Genomic DNA, 23,968 nt, shown 5'->3' with positions numbered 1-23,968 from the left:
CTTTTCTATATTAATTTTGCTTTATTTCTTTTATATTTATTTATTTTCTATATTAATATGTTAGTTTAATTTTGAATTTTAAATTTTTCAATATTTAGATTTATATTACTTTAATTTTTAGTTTTAAAGTTTTCAATATGTATATGAAATATTTTTTTTGAATTTTGAATTTTTCAATATGCATGTTTATATATTATACTAAATTCTAAATTTTATTTTTAGTACATTGAAACTTACTAAAATTTTATAATATATAAATTTTGTTGACTAAAGCATTCATTTAGTTTCACTTTAATATTTTATAACTATGACATTTACATAATAATATAATTGAGTTGGATTTAAGTTGACATCATTTAAGACGAATGACCTGAATGAAAAATGATATCAAATTTGAGCAACGTTTGAAAAATAAAAACAATAATTTTATTATTGTTGTTAATTTTTCATCGAGACTTATTTATATTTGATAATGTAAAGTTTTTATATTTTTTATATTTTACATCATTAAATTATTTCTAAACTATATAATAATGAGAAAAGTAAAGAAAAAAAATACAAAGAACAAGAAACAAAAATAGTTATCAAACAATATTCTGTTTCTATTTCTTCCCCTAAGAAACAAAAAGCAAAAAAGTTATCAAACATATTCATGTTTTTAGTTTTTAGAAAATAAAAAACAAGAAACAAAAACATTATCAAACGAGCCCAAAATTATCAATACCCTCTTACCAAAATATCCGAACCTAAATACAAATTTGAGTATATAAAAACCATCAAACTAAGGCAAAAATTGTAGGATTATAAAAACTAATACCGACATAAATATTCTTATGATTTGACCACATATTGTGACTAATTTTTGAAAAATTATTTTAAATGATTGAAAACATTTACAAATAATAGTAAAATATCACAATCTATATGTGATAAACCATGATAAATCGCGATAAACTACTATATGTGTCTATCACGACACAAATAGACACAGTTTATAGCAGTCTATCGCAAATAAGCACTAAAATTTTACTATATTAGTAAATATTCTGGTTCATTTTCCCATATTTGAAAACAATTTTAATTTTTTTTTTTTTTTTAAATAGAAGTTACAAAATTAAAATTGACGAATTTTTCCATATATCTTCCTAAAAGATTAATTTCAACATGCAGAAGTGAGGAACATTGGAAGTTAGAAATGAAAATGATTTTTTTTCTTTTTTTCTTTTTTCTTTTTTTTTTTTAAAAGGACAATGGTAAATATAACAATCGGATCTACTATAAATATAACACAATGAAAAAGATTTTAGCAAGAATCTATCGACCATAGAATATATAATAGATAGATTTGGTTATATTTACCATTCTTAACAATTCTTTAAATATGTTACTTTATTAATTACTAGTTTTAAAAGTGTTCCCTATTATAATTAGGTTAATGACATAGTTGTAAACCAAAAAAGAAAAACGGGTGGATATTTGTTTGGTATCAAAATGTCAATGCTTATTAAACTTAAATATTAGCAATAAGATTCTATGATTAAGACAAACTTCTACTAATTTCTTAGTCTTAAATTATACGTTTGTTATGTTTACAATATAAATATAATATCCCACCGGCTGCCAGCCAAGGTTGGGATGGAGATAAAGACGGTGGTTGCTTATTCAAATGGGGAAGGCTGAACAAAACAGAAGAGAGGCCATTTGTCATTTGTGGACCAACAAAGCATTTGACTTGACAAAGTCTTGCTGGCACACACAGTGAAAAATGAAAGCTGATGGCTGTTAAAAAAGATAAAAAAAGACACAAACTTTACCTAAATTATTGTAGATTTTTTACATACTACATTTTCAATACAGATTAGTCCATCCATTGAACTAAATAAATAAATAGCCACCCTTCAGGGCTTTGCTTTGCGGTTAGGCAGTCAATACATTAGCTAGTGGTAGTGGGGGTTGGTTTTTCTTTGTGTTTAAGGATGCCAGGTGAACTAACAATGTCACCTTCTCCTTTCTTTTCTCCCCCATCAGTACCTAACAATGCTGCTTCTTCTTCGGTAACGATGCTTTGCCGATGAATTTCGAATGCTGTCGGTCTTTGCCGTAGTTGAAAGGAATCAAGTTCCGGGGAAAGTGTTGTTCGTGGTAGAGAGAATTATGAAGGCGCATACGACCGAAAGGGAGAAGACAGACACCCAGGTGTTCTCTGTGTACATCTCCATTGCATCGGTGAAGGAGAAACGCGTGCGATTTTCGGCCCAGTTTCGGATTCTGTCTGCCTCAGCTGCATACAGAGCCCTCCCCTGCAATAGTATGATGAATAACAACTCTCCATAATTGCACATCTGGGTTCTTGATGAATTTTTTAATTCTATTAATCATTGAACTTATGAGGCGTTTTGGGTTTACTACTTCCCATGATGGAATGAACTTACCTGTTCGTCAAACCACCGACCTCGTCGCAGCCAGGCAGTGACAAGAGCTAATAAGATTCTTGGAGGAGTTAAGTAGTTGATGGCTTTTCCTGTTCCTTTCACGACTCGCATCCGAGGAACTAATGTTCTAGCAACTGTTTCAGGAAGCTCACAAATGATATTGAACATCTGTTTGTTCCTCACAGTTGAACCACTGTATGCAAGCCACAAGTATTACAAATTTAGTAAGAATTGTTCCAATGGATAATGCTTATCCACAGAAAAATGTATATCAACCAAGTATAACACAAGCTGAGATATTTCTTGGGAGAGTGCAAGACCAAAAACATTGATAAGAAAATTTGTGCATTTCTAGCAATTTATCTGCTGCATATGGAAACATGAGGATATTAAGAAGAAACTTGATTCACCTAAGAAGGAGATCTGTCAAAACCATGCCAGGAGATGCAGTGTGTACGCCTACATTGGACCGCCGGCACTCTTTTAAAAGAGATGATTGAAGCTGCCTAAGACCACATTTCGTCGATCCATACCTAAAAGTTCAGTAAACTAAATGGCATAAACACCAAAACCAACTGTTGATTTCATAGACACGAAAATACAATCCAGAATTTGCCAGAATTTGAATGAAACCCTCCGATCCATACAAAATTACATTTACATTTCACTGTATGCAATGAGCCAATGAACTTACACAGCCGTTAAAGGAGTACTTGAACCTCCAGAACCGGCACCGTCCATGTTAAATATATGCCCTCCTTTAGCCTGATTTCTCATTACACGCATGGCTTCTCGAGTACAAAGAAGGGAACCAACGAGGTTTGTTGAAAGAATCTATCAAATAACCAGTGTATGAAATTAAACCAAGTTATAAGTAATATCATAGTTTCAAACATGCAATAAACTGCCAAGTGCTAAACATATTCTAAGAGCTCATATCTATTGGAGAAAATTATGTTCAAATTTATCAAGAGAAGAGAAGAGAAGTTTTGGGAAAAAAAATCCAGAATTAATAACTTTAGCTTACCTGAGTAATATCTTCATCCGTAAACTGCAGTAATGGTCTAAAGCCTTTATTTGTGCCCGCATTGTTTATCTGTCCACAATTTGTTACATTAAACAAATTCAAGATTTTTTTCCCCCTAAAGATTGAAAATAGACATGATTCTTTATCCTTGATGATATAAAATTTTAATGTTTTTAAATAAGCATAGCTTATTTTCTGACAGTCGGATCAATTTTATCCCTGAAAGGCAATGATGCATGGAAACAGCTATTTTAAGAATGTATCAGTAGATCTAAAATCTAAATATAATTACGAAAAACTTCGAGAAAGTCAGCATATAAGAACCAGCTTGTGCATCCGAAATGTAAGTTCATGACTCACCCAAATGTCAATAGAACCGAGTTCATTTATAGCAAAATTGGCTAAATTATGAACATCTTCAGGGTCACAAACATTGCACGTTGTGCCAACAACTTTAGCACATGCCAGGCTTTTATTGGAAGAACCACTTCTGACCATTAGACCTTTTAAGTTTTCCTCGAGCTCTCTTAGAGTTTCTTGAACGGACTCAGGGCTGTCTTCACAAAATGATTGGGCAAGGAAATGTGATGTGAGCAAGATGTAAAACGTAGAGATATTAAGTATCAGTAGTTTTATTTTAATTCTGAAGACCACCTGCGAGAAGCCACAACCACACGGTCTCCTGAAAGAAGAAACTCTCTGGCTAGTGCTTTCCCCAATCCTCTTGTGCTGCATAGTCAACCATCCATGTAACAACAGAGTCATATATAGATCTTCATATTACGAACATAACAGGCAGTTTAAATCACATGATATAAGAAAGGAAGACAGTACAAGCCAACAATGAACATTAGATAAATTAATCAATCTTATCACCACGTAATGCATTGAAACAATGTGCCAATGATCTACATTCTCCTGAGGAGTGATTAGTTACCTTCCAGTTATAACAACATTGCGCGGACCAGCTCTGCAGTGCTCCTCTAATACCATGTTCGCACCAATCATAGTTCCAATAATAACCCCTCCGAGCCAACTATACCAAATCAGTGCGTTCATTTGATTGTCTCCACCTTCAAAATTTTCAAGAAACAGAATTCATATTAACATCGACAATCACACTTGTTTTTTTTTCTGGACCTTTAAAATGTAGTATACCTGATAACTGAAATCCGACAGCAAGTACGACGCCAGTGCTCATCATTGTAACGATATATCTACCAATTTGGACTGCAGCCTATTTATTATAGATAATAAAGGAGCTACAGTTAGTGATGCTACTACAGTTTCCAATGAAGATTAAAGCACGTGCCCTTGCTCCATGAGTATACATCAAAACTACCACATAGAACATAATTGATCTATGTATTTACAGCTTAAGTTGACTTTGCTTCAATTTTATGCCACAGTAGCCTGTTTATTAATATCTTTATCCAATTATCCTAAATTCAAATCCGAATTCCTAACAACATATCTCAACAAAGCAAAAACTTCCAATTCAAACTTCTTACAACAAATAAGGAGGGGTGAGATTGAATGCCTCCTTATTGGCATCCGTTTGTCAAACTTTTTGTAATTATCAGCTTAGTATTGGATTGGAGCCATTCTTGTAGGTAGTTGTAGACCATTTTTTAATGTCCTTTTATATTCTTTCATTTTTCTCAGTGAAAGATTGGTTTCTTATATAAACCAAAATGAAACATCAATTTACAATCGTTTAAGCTAAAACTGCAGGCACATTTGCTCAACAAGCCAACTGATGATAATGAACCAAGCATCGGGGGACAAGTTTTAAAAAAAACACAAATTCGTTCTAAACAACTCAATATTACTCATGAATAGAGAATACATGTAGTTTAAACAAGGTATAAGAAGAAGATAAGACCAACACACAGCAATAGCAATACTCACCGAAGAAAGCAAACCCTCCATATTAGCCATAAGTTTCCCCTGATCAACATCCGATCCCAAAAGCAAATTAAACTTACCCAAAACACCAGACCTCAAAAATTTCCAAAACTGACTTTCCTTCTTCATTTTCACCTCTTTTAACCTCGAATTTCTCCGATTCCTCCCTTTACTATCCTCCTTCTCAAAATCCCCACCATCCCCTCCTCTGAAGGATCTACACTTTCTCAAGCACAACCCACTCCGGCTCGTCGATACTCCAACACCGAACCGATGAATTCCCCGTCCAAGAGCTCCGATCAGATGCCCATCTCTCGTACTTGGAGTTGGACCCTCAAAACTTTGTGGGTACACGTGAAGCTTCGTAAGTGTAGTCATTGGTGGAAGATAGAGTTGCAGAAAAAGTGGGAATTCATGTAAGAGAAGAATGCATCCAAAGAATTTTGTTTCTGGGAAATGGGTACTGTTCAAATCTGCGATATTTTCGGAAAACTTATATAAGAGAGGCAATCAAATATCAAATGGGCGGTGGGGTTTGTGGGTAAATTCGAGAAGAAAGGACTGTGATGACCACACGATAAGCAACCCAATCCTTGTACGACAAACATGACACGTGGCGTTGTGGGTCGATGTCAGCATCGTTTCTCAATGTTGGGAACGTCCAGCTGGATAGAGATTAGTCCTAAAGGGACGGTGATGGAGCCTTATACGTATCATGCTTATGAATCTTGTCTCTAAGTAGTGGCCCTGTTATTTTTTTCTTATTCTAATATCCCATTGCAAAATCAAGAGACGTAGCTAACATGAGCTGAATGTTCAATTAATTAAGATCTCTCTTTCCTTTTAGAAGGTGTTACATTTTAATCTTTTACTTTCTGTATTTGGGATATATTGTTCTTAAAAAAAAATAAAAGGTATACCGGTAGTGATGTCATAATTTGAATCATATGTTGAGCTTGGATATTCTTTCTTCATTCGATAATGTAGAGGTAGAGATTTGAAACATTAGAGTGGAGGAAAGATGTTAACCAATTAAGCTATGTTTACTTTACGAGGCGAAATTACTAATTTCATGTCTCGTTTTGACTAATAGGTGTTTGATGTATATGATATTTATAAAATTTATGGATCTTATTTTGGGTGATTCCCATTTTAGTCTTTGTACTTACAATTGTTCAAATTGAGCGTTATCCACTTTTAATAAATCTTACATTTAGTCTTTCAATATTAAATTGTATCAAAATTGGTTGAATAATATTAATCTTCTTGCAAGACAAGACACATGTGATTATATTTCCAAAATTTAAAAAGAGAATGCAAATAGAGAACAACCTTAAAAAAATCAATAATAAACTAACATCATGGACTAATTTTAAAATTTGTTACAAATATAAGGATTAAAATTGAATATTTAAAAGAATAAATATTGAAATGTGATAAAATTTAAAGTACAAGGTCAAAATTATAATAAAGATTTTAAAAAAACATTTAAGGTAAAATCCACTTTTGGTCCCTATGTTTTGAAGGAGGGAGGTAGAGAGATTTAACCTTAAAGAATGAAGAATATAAAAAAGATTTTAAACTTAAAATTTAGGGTAAAATCCACTTTTGGTCTACATGTTTGAAGTTATGTCTATTTGGTCTCCAGGGTTTCAAAACATACACTTTAGTCCCCCAAGTTTGCAAAATGATTCTAAATGGTCCCTGACTTAATTTTAAATTAATAAAATGTTGACTAGATCTTTAAGTACTAACGTAGATGGGAAGACAAGGCTACTAATAACGTGTAGAAATACAAGTTATTTTATCTTTTTATTTAGAACAATTAGGAAAATTCATAAGAAAATGTGTTTGCTTGATAAGAAAAACATGCAATTAATCATATCTTGCGATCGCTACCTACGAAATTAGTAATCCTTGAAAATATAAGATTTTTCTCTTTTTGACATAGGATTACGTTGAAAACCGATAAAGAGAAGCAAGTCGCAATCGTGATCGCACAAATTACATATGACGCCTATCTTTGCATCGCATAATCCTACACAATAAGCCGAGACTTGATTAGAAATATGCCAGACGCGTGGATGGTGGAAATCAAATCAAAAGAGCAAGTTGATAGCTGATATGAAAAATTCATGGCAGAGCCAATGAATCTCTAATGCGAAGCAGGTGGCGCGACAGGGTATGGAATATAGTGTAAGGTGTCAGCATAATCATTAGAAAGAAGCAAATATCCTTCCTCTTGATGCCTATAATAGCCCTTTAAAGAATCAACAAAGTATCAGACTTCTCTCCAAGAGATTGACTAAAGCTCTGCTCAAACTCCACCTCAAATTAACCATTACCATCACTTCTTCAAGCTTTTTTCTGAAGATGTTTAAGTGAGAGCTTAGAGTTCTTCTCTGAAAATAACTCCATCGTCACTGTAGCCATCACACGGAGAACAACCATATTAGAGCCAACGGGAGCAAGACATTGCAACTGACGACTTGACACTCTTTATCTTTACATTTTATCTTTTTTCTTTTCATTTCATTCTATATAAAGTCATTATGTTTGAGAACTTGTTATTATTTAATTCAATTATGATTTCCAATCATTCTTCTCTATCCATGCATTCTTATTCCTCCATCATGAGTAGCTAAATTTCTAATGGGTTAAGGGGAATGATCTAGCATTGTTGAAAATATGCATGAGTAGGCGTTCATTTCGTTTAATGCAAACTTAATCTATTGCTTGAATCTGTTGAGAGATTGGTTTAAGTAGTAGTAATCACCTGATTGAGAAAGAAGAAAATTGTATACATCATTAAATGAAGAAAGAAATAGCTTGAGAAATAAAGTTAGATTTTTTGTTTAAGAACAACTTGAGCATGCGTCTTAGAGATAAGATAAATGTGACTTAGAAACAGAGAGGTTGGCTTTTCACCTTAAGAAGTTGAGAACATGAACGCGCATTTATGTATTATTCAAGAGAATGCTAGTGAACCTCCTTAGCCCTATTTTATCGCATTGCTTTATCCTTCACTTCATCATAAATTGTTTTTTGTGTGATTACATCCTATTTCCATATCGCACTGAACATCATCCATTACTTCGTCCATATTTATACACTCTCATCGCCTCATATCTCCACTCCTTGTCATTTTCCACCTAGATTCACTTTCATTTATTTATCACACATAAAAGTAGTTATTACCATTCACAACCATCATATTTACGCATTGAGCAAACAACCATTGCATTGATCACTCTCGTCCGAACACAGAATCAGTATAAGTCCCTTTGATCGACTCTGGACTCACCAGGAAACATTATTTACACTTATACTTGGGTTTAGATAAGGAAAACTTGTACTCAATCATTTTCATACATCAAGTTAGGCATGGCTTAATATTGAGCCATTGCATTATTGTGTTGACGCATGCAATAGAAAATTAAGTGAACAAGTTCTTGCATCATTGCTTGGGACTTTAAACTAATTAGTGTTTGGAATGTGTTTGATTTTTGCAAAATCTTAATCAAAGGTGCATTGTGCACTCAAGCCAGAAGAGTGTCGCAAACAATACATGAGCGACAACAATTTGCCTACCTTTGTATTTCACTAAAATATTAAGAGAACCTTTCAAAAAAGAAACAAAGCCAATAAGAAAAGAAGACAGTGGAAAAGAAGAATAGTAGACCAACAAAATGAAAATAACCTTAATGTACCCATTGCTGACAAAAATCGGAACGTACAGAATGCATGTACAGAATGCGACCAACAATGCATACAATGTGTTGGCGCCAACTCATCTAATACTTCTTGCTCATGATTATAACAGACCTATCAACAAGTATGTATCATCTAACTTTTATGATTTTTCATTAGGTATTATGTGACCTGCCAACGCAGAAACCAAATTCTAAATGAAGCTTGTGATACTTCAGATGCTGCAAACTGCTGGTCAATTTGAAGGTTTCCTAGAGAAGATCTTCATGGGCATTTGAAAAGTTTCCTCGAAACAAGCAACACGTTCATTATATCAAATATCACCGCATAGAAAATTAGGTTAACACTCTTCCCTTTTTCTCTAAAGGAAGAAGCTCGGCAATGGGCTTATTCCTTGGAACAGAAAGAGATAACCATATAGGATCAAATGGTTGAAAATTCATGAAGAAGTACTTCTTTCCTATTGAGAATGCCAAGCAAAGGCATGACATTACAAATTTTGAACAAAAGGAGAGGGAAACACTCTGTGACGCATGGGCACGATTTAAGAAACTGGCAAGAAATTGTTCGCATAACGGTCTTCCAGATAGTGTGCAAATGGAAATATTCTATGATGGGTTGAACAAGAGTTCACGAGAGGTAGCTGATGCTGTAGCAACTGGTGGGATTGGTGTCCTGAATCTCTCTTGTATTCTCGTAGTTTGTAAACTCTATATAAACAAATTGTTATTATGAAAATAATTGTTATTTTATGAACATAAACTCAATCCAATAAACAAAGATTCTAGGTTATTTTTATGTAATTTAAACTTGTATGTAGAGACATACAGGTGAATTATGTTTAAATGATAACCTAAATGGTCTGTAGTAGATGGATACTGTGAAATTCGAAGAAGAAAGATTGTTCTTCACTCGGCAACGAAATGTGCGACATTACAAGTCAACGAAAGAAGGAGAAGAAGAATTGTACTTGTGTGATTGATGGAATCGACTAAGAAAAATGAAAACCTTTGAGCTGTGTGGTGAAGAACATCAATGAAGAAGAAGAAAATGAATTGAAATCGCCGAATGATCGGAATTGAACGAAATTGTTTTGGAATTGAATGAAAATGAAGCGAAGAAGAAGAAGAAGATTGGAAATCACCATAGGAAATCGATGGTAGTCTTGGAATTCTTTAAAAAATATTGGTTGATATGATTTTTTTCCATAATATGTAAATAGTTAGTATTAGTTTTTTCCTATTTTTGACCAGTTCTCTATGATTATTTAGAAATTCACTAATGAAATATGGATTATAATCTCGTTACATTACATTAATCAAATGATCAATCTTTGAAATATTGTGTACTGTTGCGTGCAAGCTAGAAAGTTTGACGTTAGATTGTCAGTCCCCTAAGCTCAACGAACTCATATATTGATTTCTTTTGTCTCAAAGAAAAATTCAGACATGAATTATTGCAGAAAAGAAACGTGTTTGCTTTCTTCTTTTTTCTTTTCTTTTTTTTTTTTTTTTTGGTTCAAATACTAAAAACAAATTTCGAACACACTTTTTTCCTTCTTTTTCCTTCTTATCGGGAGCGGTTGTTTTGTTTTTGTCTCTGTGAGTCGTTACCTAAAAAACACTGCAAACTTTGCTCTTGTTTAAAAAACTATCTAATATTCTTTTATATTGCAATATTAATTTTGATCTTTGTAATTTCAAAAGTGTGATAAAAATCCTCTGTTTGAAACTTCATGATTTTGAAAATTTCAAATTGCAAATCATAAGGCTTTTAAATGAGTTCGTTGTCCGTTACAACAAGAAAGGGAATTGACTTGAAGTTGTAGTGATTTCAAATGTCACTTTTATGTTTAAAAAATTAAAATGGTTGGATTTCCCTGATTTCATAGGATTTCGAGATAAATTTTTTATATAACTTTGGTATATTCTAATTTTCTATTAACAAATTATAATTAAACGTATAATAATTTTTTTAACTTTCTTCTTCGATTATCATCTATCCAAAACGTTTTAAATATATTCATTTCAAAAAAATTTCGTTCCAAACGAAGTAAAAAAATTCAAAATAATTTCTCAGATTTCAAATCATTTCTTAAACTTTCTTGAATTCAAATGGAGGGTCAGAATTATTACAAACTAAAATTATGATCTAAATGATACGATAGTGACCTAGACAGAAAATTTGGATCACCACATCGTTCTAGATCATTGACATAACGTTCCAAGTATGGAGTTTTATTAAAAATTCTAAAATATTTTATGGGCAAAATGCATTTTTGACACGAGTTTGAACTCAATGCCAATTTGGTCTACGGGGTTTCAAATAGATACAATTTAATCCCAAAGTTTGCAAATGATTCTAAATGACCTCTAACTTAACTTTAAATTCAAAAAATATTGATTAGACTATTTAGTATTGATGTGGATGACATAGCAAGTTTTGTGTATCTCCCTCATCCATGCAGTCTAAGGTTTCGCGTATATATAGAGATGTCTAGTTTTTCCACGGGCCCCGCTCCGAACGGGACGGGGATTCCCCGATTAGGTGAGGAATGGAGGAAAAAGACTCCCCGTGAACTATACGGAGACGGGACGGGAAATGCATTCCCCGTCCTGACCCCGCCCCAATTAACTTTTACATATTTATTTAGTATAGTTATTTAATATTAAGTCGTTATTATTATTATTATATATATATTACATTTAAATTTTAAATTTCATTATTTATTGTGAAAGATAATGAATATGTTTAAATTTAGATTATATATAATTTGATTTATATTTATTTCTTTCTACTAAAAAAATTAATTAGCCTTTTTAAGCCAAAATTTGAGTAATTTATCTTTAAATTCAAATTGTCATATAAAACTAATCATAATAAACAATTTAGTGATAAAGTTAATTATTTAATTAAAATGTGCTCACATTAGTGATTTAAATTAATTGACTTTTTACAAAAAAAAAGAAACAAAAAAATAACGGGAAAAAATTCTCCGTGGGGAACCCGATCCCCGTGAATTCCCCATAGGGAATCTCCGCCTCGATCCTGGAGAATTTCACTGGGATGGGAAATGAAATGAGGAGCGGGGACGGGATGGGGTATGGCATCCCCGGCCACGTCCTGTGGACATCTCTACATATAGATGCACCCATTAATGTTTTTTAAAAAAAAAAAAAAATTACAACAAGAAAAACCATTTGAATCCCCCATATTTCTCTTATCCCCCAAAATTGTCTCTAGGTAATCTTCTTCAAATTCCATATTCTTAATCCATAAATTCTCCCAAAAATTCTCCCTTCTTCTTCAATCTATGCATCCTAATTTTTCTTCATAAATATTCTTCAACTTCCGACTGGCAATGATGGTTGTCGTTGCTATGTTGCCACCACCGAAGACTTCGTTACAAAATATTTGGTCGCTGACATCAATTGCGGTAAGAACGAGTTCTACGTGTGAGGCCAAAAGTGGAAACTCATCTCTTGAACCTTCATAGTAACTTCTTCAAATTCTTCTTCTTACCCTTCCAATCTCAAATTTGATTCTTCAATTGTTTCTCTTTCAAAAATCTCAGAAAATATTTCTCAACCTCAGTCTATTTCTTCAATCGAAACTGTCACGGAAAGAGCAACAAAAACTACCATGGTTGCCGTCGTAGTACTGTCTACCACTGTTATTTAAATATATACTAGTTAGTCTATGATATTCGATTGTATTTTGTATATTCAAATGGTTTCCCTCATACAATATATATACAAATATTAATATTGTATGGGAAAAAAATCACCAACACATTTCAGAGCATTAGGTTAAGAATTTGAACTCTATAAATTTGGTTTGTTTTTTTAAAATAATTTGATAATGATATCTATCTTAGTTTATGATCTAATTTATAGCATATAATATGAGATATATTTGCAAAATAATTAAATATACATATGTATATATAACAAAGTATGTGGAATATATAATTCAACTGAAACGAGACTAAAATTAAAATATGAAGTATATGTTGTATAACAACCTTAATTATGTATTTCTTCTAAATACATTTGAAAATAAGAGAAATTCTTATAAATCAAAAAATATTTACACTTTATAACAAAGTTTCAAAAGTGCTTAAGTATTTTTAAAATTTTTTACTATAAAGTGTAAATATTTTTAAATATTTTTTTATATTTAAAAAGACTCTTGAAATAATTTCATATACATTGTATATATTTGAAACAAATTTCTTATATATACATAAAAAGTGAAAAAATGATATTTGAAATCGTAATTCTGCGATTAGATGAAGAAGACAAGTCAACACATCTGCTAGATGAAACAATACCTCTATAATTAAGGAAAAGAACATTAACATAATAAATGCATTAAAATGAAAATCAATATTTACATAAAACTACAAAAAGTAAAAAAAAAAAAAAAAAAAAAAAAAAAAAAATAATTAATGACCAAAGGAAAAAGCCGCTCATCAATTACAAGAAAAAAAAATGGATATATTAATAAAATGGAAAGAAGGATAAACTTGTCCAAAATTATTCAAAAAGCTTTGAATGAAAGAATTAAATTTAAGAACATTTATGAAATATATGTCCGCAAGATGATTTTTTTTATATAAAAATTATAATTTATTATTATTTTTCGTTGACTGAATTACTATTTATCTTTTAAAGACGTTGACTAAATTACTATTAGATTCCCACTAGAGTGGATAATTATAATCTTAGAGATAGTCGTAGTGAAAAGATAATATGGTGGTAAAAAGGAGAGTATATTATTAATTGTTAACATTATCAGATTTTGGGCTGTGCATTGCCACTCTCTCTCTCGTGCGCCTTGCTTGCTCAGTTGCTCTCAGAGCAGAGAGGATATGGTCGCTAACTCACTATCAATTCTCTTGCCCACTTCAATTCGTTCCATTTCCAAAACTGATTCATCATCTTCTTCTTCAATCCCCACCAAATTTGGGCCCTTCTCAGATTCTTCCAACCCAAGGTTTAGATTCCCAAAGCGTTTTAGGTTATTCCGGTGCCAAGTTCCTGGTTCTTCTTCTTCTTCTTCTTCTGCTTCCAATCAATTACGCGAAGATGCCTCGCCCGACCTGTTTTTCCAGAATAATTCAATTGCGGATTTCATGAGGTTCAAACGGGATGGAACCAGTGCGGAGCTTCAGACTGCTATCGTTAGTTACAAAAAGAAGTTTCCATGGTCTATTCTGCAGCCATTTGTTCAGGTTTCGTCTCGAATTCGAATTGCTTCAAATGGGTATTGCTATTTCTTACATGGGGTTTCTTTTATTTGTGGATTCTGCTCTTTTTCAGGTTGATTTGGTATCAACAATTCATATTGCAGACAAAGAGTATGCCTACTCATTGGATTCTCTTTTATTTTATCAATTTCGTATCATCTTCTGTAGTTTCCTATTTGTCTGCTTGTTTATTGTTGGCTGTTACCTTGTGGTTAGGAGATATAATCATGCAATTTGATTTTACTTTGAAAGGTAGTGCCTTACTCGTTAGTCATTATTTGCTGTCATGAGCGCAAGTTAATTTGATACCGAGAGGGAAATGGGACCAAATATATGTTTATGTCGCAACTAGGGATTGGCAACAATTTAATAGCATGTTTGGAGTTATTGGTTAAAATTATTTTTTAAATTTCAAAATTATAAAAAAAAATTACTTTTAATAATTCAAAATTAATTTTAATAGTATAAAAATGCGAATAAAAGTATAAAAAATCAAACATTGAATTGTCAAGTGATTAAATGTGTATTTTAGATTGAGTTTACAAGTGATTTTAATTATTCTAAAATCACCCCTAAACATGCGGCTGAGAAAAAGAAAAGAGTTACATTTTGTAGAAACTGTTCTATATCTGCAATGAAAATCGAAGGGATAAGATAAAATTAGCATTGGAAGATAGCAGACACTTTCCTCTATCGAATCAATTGAGCAGATTTTTCTAGCATTGTAACTGTCATTTTGTCCCGTTTGTCTTCTTTTTGTGTTCCAGTGACGGTATGAACTCTCTTTTCATACTATTTTCCTTGCTATGTGGGTAGTTTCCGTTTTAAATTAACTGATGCAGTGCTTCAATTGGGTGTTACTATGATAAAGGTTTCAAGAATAGAAACTGTCCTTTCATAGTGATTGCTAACTTTGATTTTGCTTATTAGTGGACTTACTACATGGCTTTTTGATTGACTAAAAATGCTGCCATCCATTTTGCATAGCTATTTTGAGGCCCTTCAGAAAGAACTCGAGTCCTATGATTGTATACTTTATGAGATGGTCGCTAGTAGGGAGAGCTTAGAAAACAGAAGAAATCCAGTTGCCACAAAAAAACTAAAAAGTTCACGATCACGAGGACTTAATATTCTGGGTTGCATTCAACGGCAGATGGCTCGTGTTCTTACGCTTGACTTCCAATTAGATTGTCTTGATTACCAGGCTTCAAATTGGTACCATGCCGATCTAGACTATGAAACCTTCAGAATACTTCAGGTTATTCCCTGTCTACCTTCTAACACAATAGATTGAGCAAGAAATATATTTTTTAAGGATGACAAGGTGCATGCGATTGGAAATGCCCATTTCCATTCTCTGGTTGGTTTTTTCACTTAACTACGCAATGTATGCTAAATTATGTAGTGGAAATTGTCTAATTGACAGAATATACTCCGAATAGTCGAATCGTAGCATCCGATGAGAATCTTTTATGATCAATTACAACAAAAGTAACATCCCCATTTGATATTTCAACAATTTTTCTGTTGAAATAGTTTCTTTCAATATGTGCCTTTTAGAGTGGGTATAGGGCCATTTAAAGTTAAGAGCATATTTCTTTATCAACTCCAAGGTGGCCTTGCTTCCTCAATTTTACAATTTCACATGGTCTCAGTTGTTTTTGACACCTGAAGATTGGTGTTATATAATGATATTTTAACACTGGATCTGATGTTATCATGTTACAGACTGAAAAAGGTGAAAACTTCTTTACATTTGCAAGAGATATGACTATACGATCCACCAAAGCTATGGTTCAGCCAACTGCAGTACCAGAAGATCTTGAACCTTGGAAGTCGAAGCTCCTCTGGGCGTCTCGTGTGCTTCCTATGCCACTTGTTGGTCTTCTTATCATAGGAAGTGTTTGTGCAGATGGGGGAAGTCAAGCATCAGAATTCCCAGAATTTGAAGCATTGTCAAGGCTTGATTTAGGTGCCGCAATGAAAGTTTTTCTGGCGAAGCGTCTAACATCTGAGTATGTACAAGTTAAATTCTTTAGGACGTTAATTCCCTTATTGGTTTGGAACTTTGGAGTTTGGACTATTAATTCATTCCAACACAACTTTATTTCTATTTGAAAGCCAAGTCTGGAGGGTATTTTTGAATTGAATAGTAAATGCTTGAATGAATCTGATGTAATTCATTGTGGGTGAAGGTTTACTCAAGTAACTGCTGAGGTGGAGGAGAGTTCTGTTATAATCGGCGAGAGAAATAAAGCTGCTACAGAAGCGCTTAGAGATGCCCTTGACAAGGGACACAACAGAATCGCGATACTATACGGCGGTGGTCACATGCCCGACTTGGGGAGGCGGTTGCGAGAGGAGTTCGATCTCATCCCATGTCGTGTAAAGTGGATAACAGCATGGTCAATTACAAAACGAAAACTAGCCAGCAGTTCTCTCCCATTTCTCAAGGCTCTGGCTGATGTCTCAGGTTGGCCATTGAACCGTTATCAAACCTTGGCACTGCTAATATTCTCCTCAGTCCTAGCCGTGGATCTCTGGTTTTGGGAACTCTTTTTCGGCACCGCAGCAAATTGGATCTCTGAATTCGCTTTAGAAGTCTATCGGTATATTGATAATGTACAGCTGATGTGAAAAAACATTAATGCATTTCAGCCAATTGTAAGTTGTCTCCTTGCCGTTGTAAATAATTCAACTGTCGGCTGTTGTTTCATGGGTCACTCAGAAAGTAGTACAGTGAAAAATGTTGAAATTATTTTATATTTATGCCACGTTTATTAATTTGTAATGAAAATTGGTATAATTATAATAAGATTTTATTGATTCGTGACGAGTCACAATCACAAACGTAATTGGATTTTTGATCACATTTACTAAAATTTATGAATTTGTCATATTTATTGTTATAGATTTATATTTCTAACAATAGGGTAACGATAATGATATTGAATAGGGTAACGATAATGATATTGGTTAGTGGATTTACAGATTTGAAAAATGAAAATTAAGGAATCTTTTAACTTCACAAAATTACTGCAATGAGTAGGAATCTTTAGGATTTGTACATTGGTTAATTAAAGACAATTAAGAAGCCATGACTCTGCCAGCCAATTGGCCATAACAATTGATACTTAATTTGTATACTAACTTCCAAAAAAAGAGAAAAAAATCAAGAAAGGCCTAAAAATAAAGGAATCTTTCAAGTGCCACGTCATATGAAACTAGGAGCTGACGTGTAATTCATTCCTAAAATGATGGCATTCATGGAAGAATTGGCCATCTCTAAAACCCACAAGAACTAAATCCCTACACACCTAACAAACTCACCACAATTAAAGCCTCTTATCTGCTTTCTTTTTGCCCATTGAAATAACTGCCCACTGATATTCTCAACAAAATGCCGCCGAAGAACAGCAACAAACCCTCGGACTGGGAGGCTGCCACTGCAGCAACTGCAGTTGAAGCCATTGAAGAGGAAGAAGGAAGCTCTAAAGTGGCATCCATGGGATTTGGGATCAACAAGTACACTTTCATTTGCTCAATTTTGGCTTCCACAAACTCCATTTTGTTGGGCTACGGTAACTTCTCTTCCTTTTCTCTTTAATCTGATTAATCTCTTTTGCTTTTCCGCGTTTTGGGTTTCTGAATTTTGAGTCAATTCGTGAAGATATCGGAGTAATGAGTGGGGCTGTGCTTTACATCGAAGAGAATCTCAATATCTCATCAACCCAAGTCGAAATCCTTGTGGGATCCTTAAACGTTCTCTCTCTAATCGGCTCTCTCGCTTCCGGCCGAACCTCCGATTCAATCGGCCGCCGATACACAACATTCCTCGCATCTACAACATTTCTAATCGGCGCCTTATTAATGGGTCTCGCCCCATCTTACCCTCTCCTCCTCGCCGGCCGAATGATCGCCGGCATCGGCGTCGGTTACGCTCTAATGATCGCCCCTGTTTACACAGCCGAGCTCTCTCCAGCCACATCCCGCGGCCTCCTCAGTTCCCTCCCGGAAATCTTCATTACATTCGGTATTTTACTCGGCTACATCATCAACTACGCCTTATCCGACCTGCCGCCACACATCAACTGGAGAATCATGCTCGGACTCGCCGGAATACCAGCGCTCGGCGTCGGATTAGGCGTTCTATCAATGCCCGAATCCCCTCGTTGGCTCGTCATGAAAGGCAAATCAGAAGAAGCCAGAAAGGTCTTACTCAAAATCTCAACAAACGAAATCGAAGCAGAGGAGAGACTGAGGGCAATAACCGACGCCGCCGCCGCCGCCGCCGCAGGCTGGCACGGACAAGGGGTTTGGAAGGAACTACTGATAAACCCCACAAAGCCAATCCGGCGAATGCTAATAGCCGCCGTCGGGATAAACTTCTTCATGCAAGCATCAGGAAACGACGCCGTAATGTACTACTCACCGGAAGTATTCCGAGCAGCCGGAATCCGCGAGAAACGGCATCTCTTCGGCGTGAACGTAGTAATGGGTGTTACAAAGATCAGCTTCGTTCTATTCTCGGCCCTCTATTTAGACAGATTCGGAAGACGGCGGCTGTTACTAGTGGGTTCCACCGGGATGGCGGTAGCGCTAGCGTTATTGGGCCTGGGCTCGAAAGTAATGGAAAGGGGAAAAGGCAGGCCGACATGGGCCGTGGTATTGAGTATAATAGCATTATGTGGTGACGTGGCGTTGTTTTCAATTGGGCTTGGGCCCATAACGTGGGTATATTCATCAGAGATATTTCCTAATAGAATGAGAGCGCAAGGTTCGAGCTTGGCGGTATCAGTGAATAGATTGGTGAGTGGAGTTGTATCGATGACGTTTTTGAGTATTTCAAAGGAGATAACATTTGGAGGGATGTTTTTAGTGTTATCAGGAATAATGGCAGTGGCTACAGTTTTCTTTTACTTCTTTTTGCCAGAGACTAAAGGAAAAAGCTTGGAGGAGATGGAAATTCTATTTCAGGATAAGAATAGTAAACAGAGTAATGATAATGATAATAAGTCTTTGCCAGATTGAATACACATTGTAATCTCCTTTCCCCCAGTGTTCAGTTTGTTTCTTCTTCATATTGTTATGTTTAGATTTTGTTTTGTGGTTTTGGGATCATTGAATGAGCCTTTTGTACATCACACTAAATGCTTCTGATTTATGATTTTTGAATATTTTCTTTTAACGAGTACAACGAGAGGATCCAAATTCAATTAAACAAGACTTAGATTTTTTAACTTTGGCAAAATTAAGAACTTTTTATAGTATCTATATACAAAATTAAATTAATTAAAGTGATTAAATATGGGGATTTTTAACAAGGAGATGTCTTAGGTATAGATTTCATCCATACATCTACTCAACTTAATTCCTTTTTAACTCTTAAGCCAATTTATCGTACAAGATCTAGATCTAGATGTAACGACCTGACTTTCTTGGGTGCGAATCAAATTAATATTAAATGCACGTATAAATCTCAAATGATGTTTTCACCAAAAGTACGACCAAATTCAAAATAATGAAATAAAATTTTATTATAAAATCTAGAGAAGGAAAACATACCATCTTTGTTCGGGGTACCCTAGCTATAATTTAAAAGGGAGAATTAATAATATTAATCATGATGGTTTAAATAAATAACCAAGTCAGGTGAACAAATGATTTAATTGCCTAGCTTCTAAACTAAAACTTGATAACATTAAAAAAAAAAAAAAAAAACATATGCGGAAGCGATAAGTCCCCAGGCCCGGTTACGGATTCTTCTCATCATTCGCCATTTTTTCCTTTCCTTTGCCTAAAGAAGAAAAATGTGGGAAAAGAGTAAGTATAAAAATACCCCGTAAGTGACCCCCTACTGGGCCCACTAGGTGAGCGGGTTGGTACCCCTATCACGACTAAAATGAGCATCTCGACATAAACATAAACATAGGCATAAGGGGCGAACCTAAGGGCACACTTTCATAGAAAGTAACTCCGAAGAGCCACTATATCGTAGTCGTGGGTGGCGATCCCATAAGGATGCCAAAACATACTCAGGGGATGCACACAGTCCAATGGGGGTGCTAACAACCACCATTCATCTACATGCAACATACATCGTCCGAGTTCATAACAAACCATAACATATTATAATAAACGTAGTAGCATAACTCATGAGTTTCTAGTATAGTCTCAACGGTCATCTATCAATCAATTGTGGGAGAACATTCCATTACAATAGAAACATGCTTTCAGTGTATTCATAATCTTAACATCAACTTAGGGTTCGAGGGCGAACCGGTAGTAAATCACTTACCTAAATTTAGGCCTAAACTTTGTTATTCAAGCAAGCCAACCCTTCCAGTTACCACACACTTTGAATCATCCCTAAAGCATGAACCATAAATTAATTTTTAACATTTAGCTTCAATTTCTACATCCCAACCTTAAACCACAAAATTCAAACCCCTTACCCCACATGCAGTTTATTCCAAAACCACTCCAAAAACTTCAATTGAGCAACCCAACCTGAAAGTAGGCCACAACTAATAATTATAAACTAAAGTTACAGCTGAAGGAACTCTTATTAAAGAGTATCTCTGAGTGGAAGCAAGATCGTTTCAAACTCATTGTGACAAAATTACTGTATTCACAATCTAACAGGCTAGATATGCATTAACAATTAATTACAGACATGCTTTGAAACTTTAAACAACAAGAGAACGAAATACATACCAGTTGAAGAACCCTTCTTCACCGAAATCTCGCTCTTGTCAACGGACTGCTCCTCTCGCTCTCGCTGAGAACGTCCAAGAAATCGTCCCCCAAATCACGATCGTTTACCCATGAACGGACTCCACACGAACTCGGCAGCAAGCAAGACACCACCACTTGGAACCCTCGGTATTCTTGGTGTGAGAATCCAAGAGGTGTGGGCTCTGTTGGATTTGGTAAAGGGAAGGAGGAAAGCACAATCGTATACCACGACCAAGCAAGTGGGAGAAGTCGGGTGTCTATCGTATAGAAGATACTTGATCATTTAGGTAGAAGTATACGATCGTTTAGTAAAAGGGCCGCGATCGTATAGACGATCGTTTACTAACGCTCGATGCGATATCTTTTAGGAAAAAGATAGACGATCGTTTAGTAAAACCTATGTTATCGTTTAGTAAACCACGCGTGTGTGTACGATCGTTTAGAAACTTTGAGCTATTGTGTAGGCTCTTGGTTTGCTATGTGATAGGCAGTATACACCACTCGTGAGCGAATGACTGATCTCTTTGCAAAATAAAAATAATTTTCATTTTATCCTTCAATTACGAAAAATGAATGCAACTTCCCACTATCATTCGGTTACGGAGAAAAAACCAGCATAATTATCCTATAATTGTCAAAATTAAATAATAAATATAATCATATTATATTCATTAATCTATGGTTTAATATCACATCAAATGCAACATATGAACTATAGTCTTTTCTCCTCCACTAGATATAAATCATATTTATATCATTTTCCTTCAATTAATGTGTCTTATACATCATGTCAACTATATCATATATAATTGAACTCCTTCTTGTTAATTTGAACACTTCAAATTGACCCAAAAATTGTTTCTCAACTTGAATCTATTGAGCTACCAAGGGGACATTATGGACCTATGGCTCGAAGCTTCAACAGTACATGAATAGCTGACTAAACTCTTTAGCCACGAGATCCACCATTCGTTAACTGCCAAACATTCCACTAAAGACCAATAGCTGCACACTTTTCACCACAAATATATTTATGTGCCTATTGGATATAATCAATCAACAGTACGATAACACTTCATAGAGGCTTGTAAGTATAGATGGGCCAATTTACCGTTTTGCCCATGTAGTTACATCTAACTTCTTAAGTACCACTGATCCCTCTAATGAACAATACAACATAGTTCTACTATGTGTGAACATCTCTCGGGCCATGAAAAGGTGTGTGGTTCCACATCGTTCAAGCCCTAGAATTATCCTTTAAGGGAGCAATCTATATACTTACCCCTGTTTCGAGGAAGGATTGAATTTCATCTTGTGTAGCTGAGTTCCCAGCTCCTAAATCAGACGAATCCCCAAAGTGGTAGGTTTAAGTCGGCGATCTGGCCATTCGCACCCATGCAAATCAAAGGACTGCCCTCAAAGGCTGGAGTTCCTAATTCAATCAGGATTGAGGTCATGTTATTTATGGTCATCCTAGTGAAGTGAAGTCTCTGTCATGAACGATGTTATATAACGATACTATAACACTTCGTGGTCTGGTCTTATACAAACTTCTTTGCATAGGATGCCCCCGCTCGCATGTCTCCACATGAATGATCAGGATCAGACCATTTGTAGTAAGTCACAACACTTGTAACTATTCTACGAAGCGGGCCGTGTCCAGTAGCATTACCAGGATAAGGTTTCCCTCTTATATCCATATACTACAGACCATTTTGGTTATCATTTAAGGCATGATCTACCTGTATGTCTCCACATACATGCTTAAATTACAAACGACAACCAAGGATCTTAGTTTATTGGTTTGTGGTAAAGCAAATAAAACATTCAATGTTCATAGACAAAAGTGAAGAAAATATCATATATTATTATATCACAAGCGTTTGTTCAAAACTGTATTTACAAACTACAGGACCCAATGAGAGTTTAGGGTATCACCCCAACAACGGCATACTTTACACTCCAACCGACCAAAAAAACCTCAAATCCTTACCATAAACTTGCTGAAAACAGTCTCGTATTCATTGGACAACACCCCAATACCTTTCAAGACCCCAATCTAACCCTTAAACACCAAGAACAAAGATTTTTAGGCCAAAAAACTTGTTGGGTAATCAAGAACCAAACCCAAAAATTAACTAAATGCTAAGAACTTACCCCCAAACGACAAGCTAAGGGACGACACGAGGTGAAACCAATGGCAGTCGTCTAGTGGCGACGAACTTGGCTCGTCGGACGACACCCATGGACGAGCGATGACAAGCTATAGAGGTCCATGCGGCTAGGCTTCAGCAGCTGTAGCAGATGGCCGCGACTTGGAACTCGGCATCAGACAGACATGAAGCGTCGCGGTTGGAGCAAATCTTCCGCGACTCGGACCGAATGTGGGAGGTGACGATCGATGCGACTGGAGACGGCTTGGACGACGACCACAACAAACGACACTGCCCTCTCAGCAGTGCAGATGAAACAGAAGAGATGAGAGAGGGCTCCAACAGCGTGGGCTAGAAGAGATGGAGAAGAAAGAAAATTCTCTGCCATGTTTCCCAAGGCAACTCTAAATATATATATAAATATATTTAGACCTTAAAATAAACATATTTATTGTCACATCCCCTCCTGAGCCTTGTCTTCTAGACTTGGAAGAAGACGTGAAGACAGTTGATACTACCCTTATAATACCAATTGCCCAACTTCATACCATTCCACAAATAGTTAATAAATGAGAACTTAATTAATTTTTATGAACAGTTACGAAGGTGCATACTATTATACAATATTAGCTTTAACAATCCTAATGGCTTTCAAAGATAACCCCAATCCGAGTCCCGCACTGTGAGAGAGTAGCAGTTCTAGACCTTGGATGGCTTTTCCTAAACCGTTCCGCTTTCCACTACCTGG

General features: G+C 35.0%; 3 protein-coding genes and 1 non-coding gene across 4 annotated transcripts; 2 read left to right on the top strand and 2 right to left on the bottom strand.

Moving 5' to 3' along the window:
- Positions 1-1,809: 1,809 nt before the first annotated feature.
- On the bottom strand, positions 1,810-5,935 carry NYC1 (NAD(P)-binding Rossmann-fold superfamily protein). Its single transcript, XM_039024168.2, has 10 exons — positions 5,371-5,935; positions 4,618-4,696; positions 4,397-4,532; positions 4,114-4,188; positions 3,820-4,012; positions 3,460-3,528; positions 3,127-3,266; positions 2,843-2,965; positions 2,433-2,625; positions 1,810-2,300 (listed from the first exon to the last, which is right to left on the bottom strand). Exons 1-10 carry the CDS (start codon positions 5,743-5,745, stop codon positions 2,115-2,117), a joined length of 1,569 nt encoding a protein of 522 aa, XP_038880096.1. The 5' UTR covers positions 5,746-5,935; the 3' UTR covers positions 1,810-2,114.
- A 3,617-nt stretch (positions 5,936-9,552) lies between these two features.
- On the bottom strand, positions 9,553-9,659 carry LOC120072368 (small nucleolar RNA R71). The gene has a single exon (XR_005480432.1). It is a non-coding gene; the product is annotated as a small nucleolar RNA R71 (small nucleolar RNA).
- Positions 9,660-13,811: 4,152 nt separating this feature from the next.
- LOC120071619 (thermosome subunit gamma) lies at positions 13,812-17,179 on the top strand. Its single transcript, XM_039023976.2, has 5 exons — positions 13,812-14,314; positions 14,403-14,440; positions 15,317-15,587; positions 16,058-16,344; positions 16,525-17,179. The coding sequence occupies exons 1-5, from the start codon at positions 13,952-13,954 to the stop codon at positions 16,964-16,966; spliced, it is 1,401 nt and encodes a 466-aa protein (XP_038879904.1). The 5' UTR covers positions 13,812-13,951; the 3' UTR covers positions 16,967-17,179.
- A 243-nt stretch (positions 17,180-17,422) lies between these two features.
- Positions 17,423-19,473, top strand: LOC120070774 (putative polyol transporter 6). The gene is made up of 2 exons (XM_039022658.2): positions 17,423-17,910; positions 18,000-19,473. Exons 1-2 carry the CDS (start codon positions 17,730-17,732, stop codon positions 19,358-19,360), a joined length of 1,542 nt encoding a protein of 513 aa, XP_038878586.1. The 5' UTR covers positions 17,423-17,729; the 3' UTR covers positions 19,361-19,473.
- The last annotated feature ends 4,495 nt before the right edge of the window (positions 19,474-23,968 follow it).

Source organism: Benincasa hispida, chromosome 2, assembly GCF_027475165.1.
Source record: "Benincasa hispida cultivar pf3 chromosome 2, pf3_genome.v1.1, whole genome shotgun sequence".
In the NCBI taxonomy this organism is placed as follows: Eukaryota; Viridiplantae; Streptophyta; class Magnoliopsida; order Cucurbitales; family Cucurbitaceae; genus Benincasa; species Benincasa hispida.
This window is presented reverse-complemented; position numbering and strand designations above follow the sequence as displayed.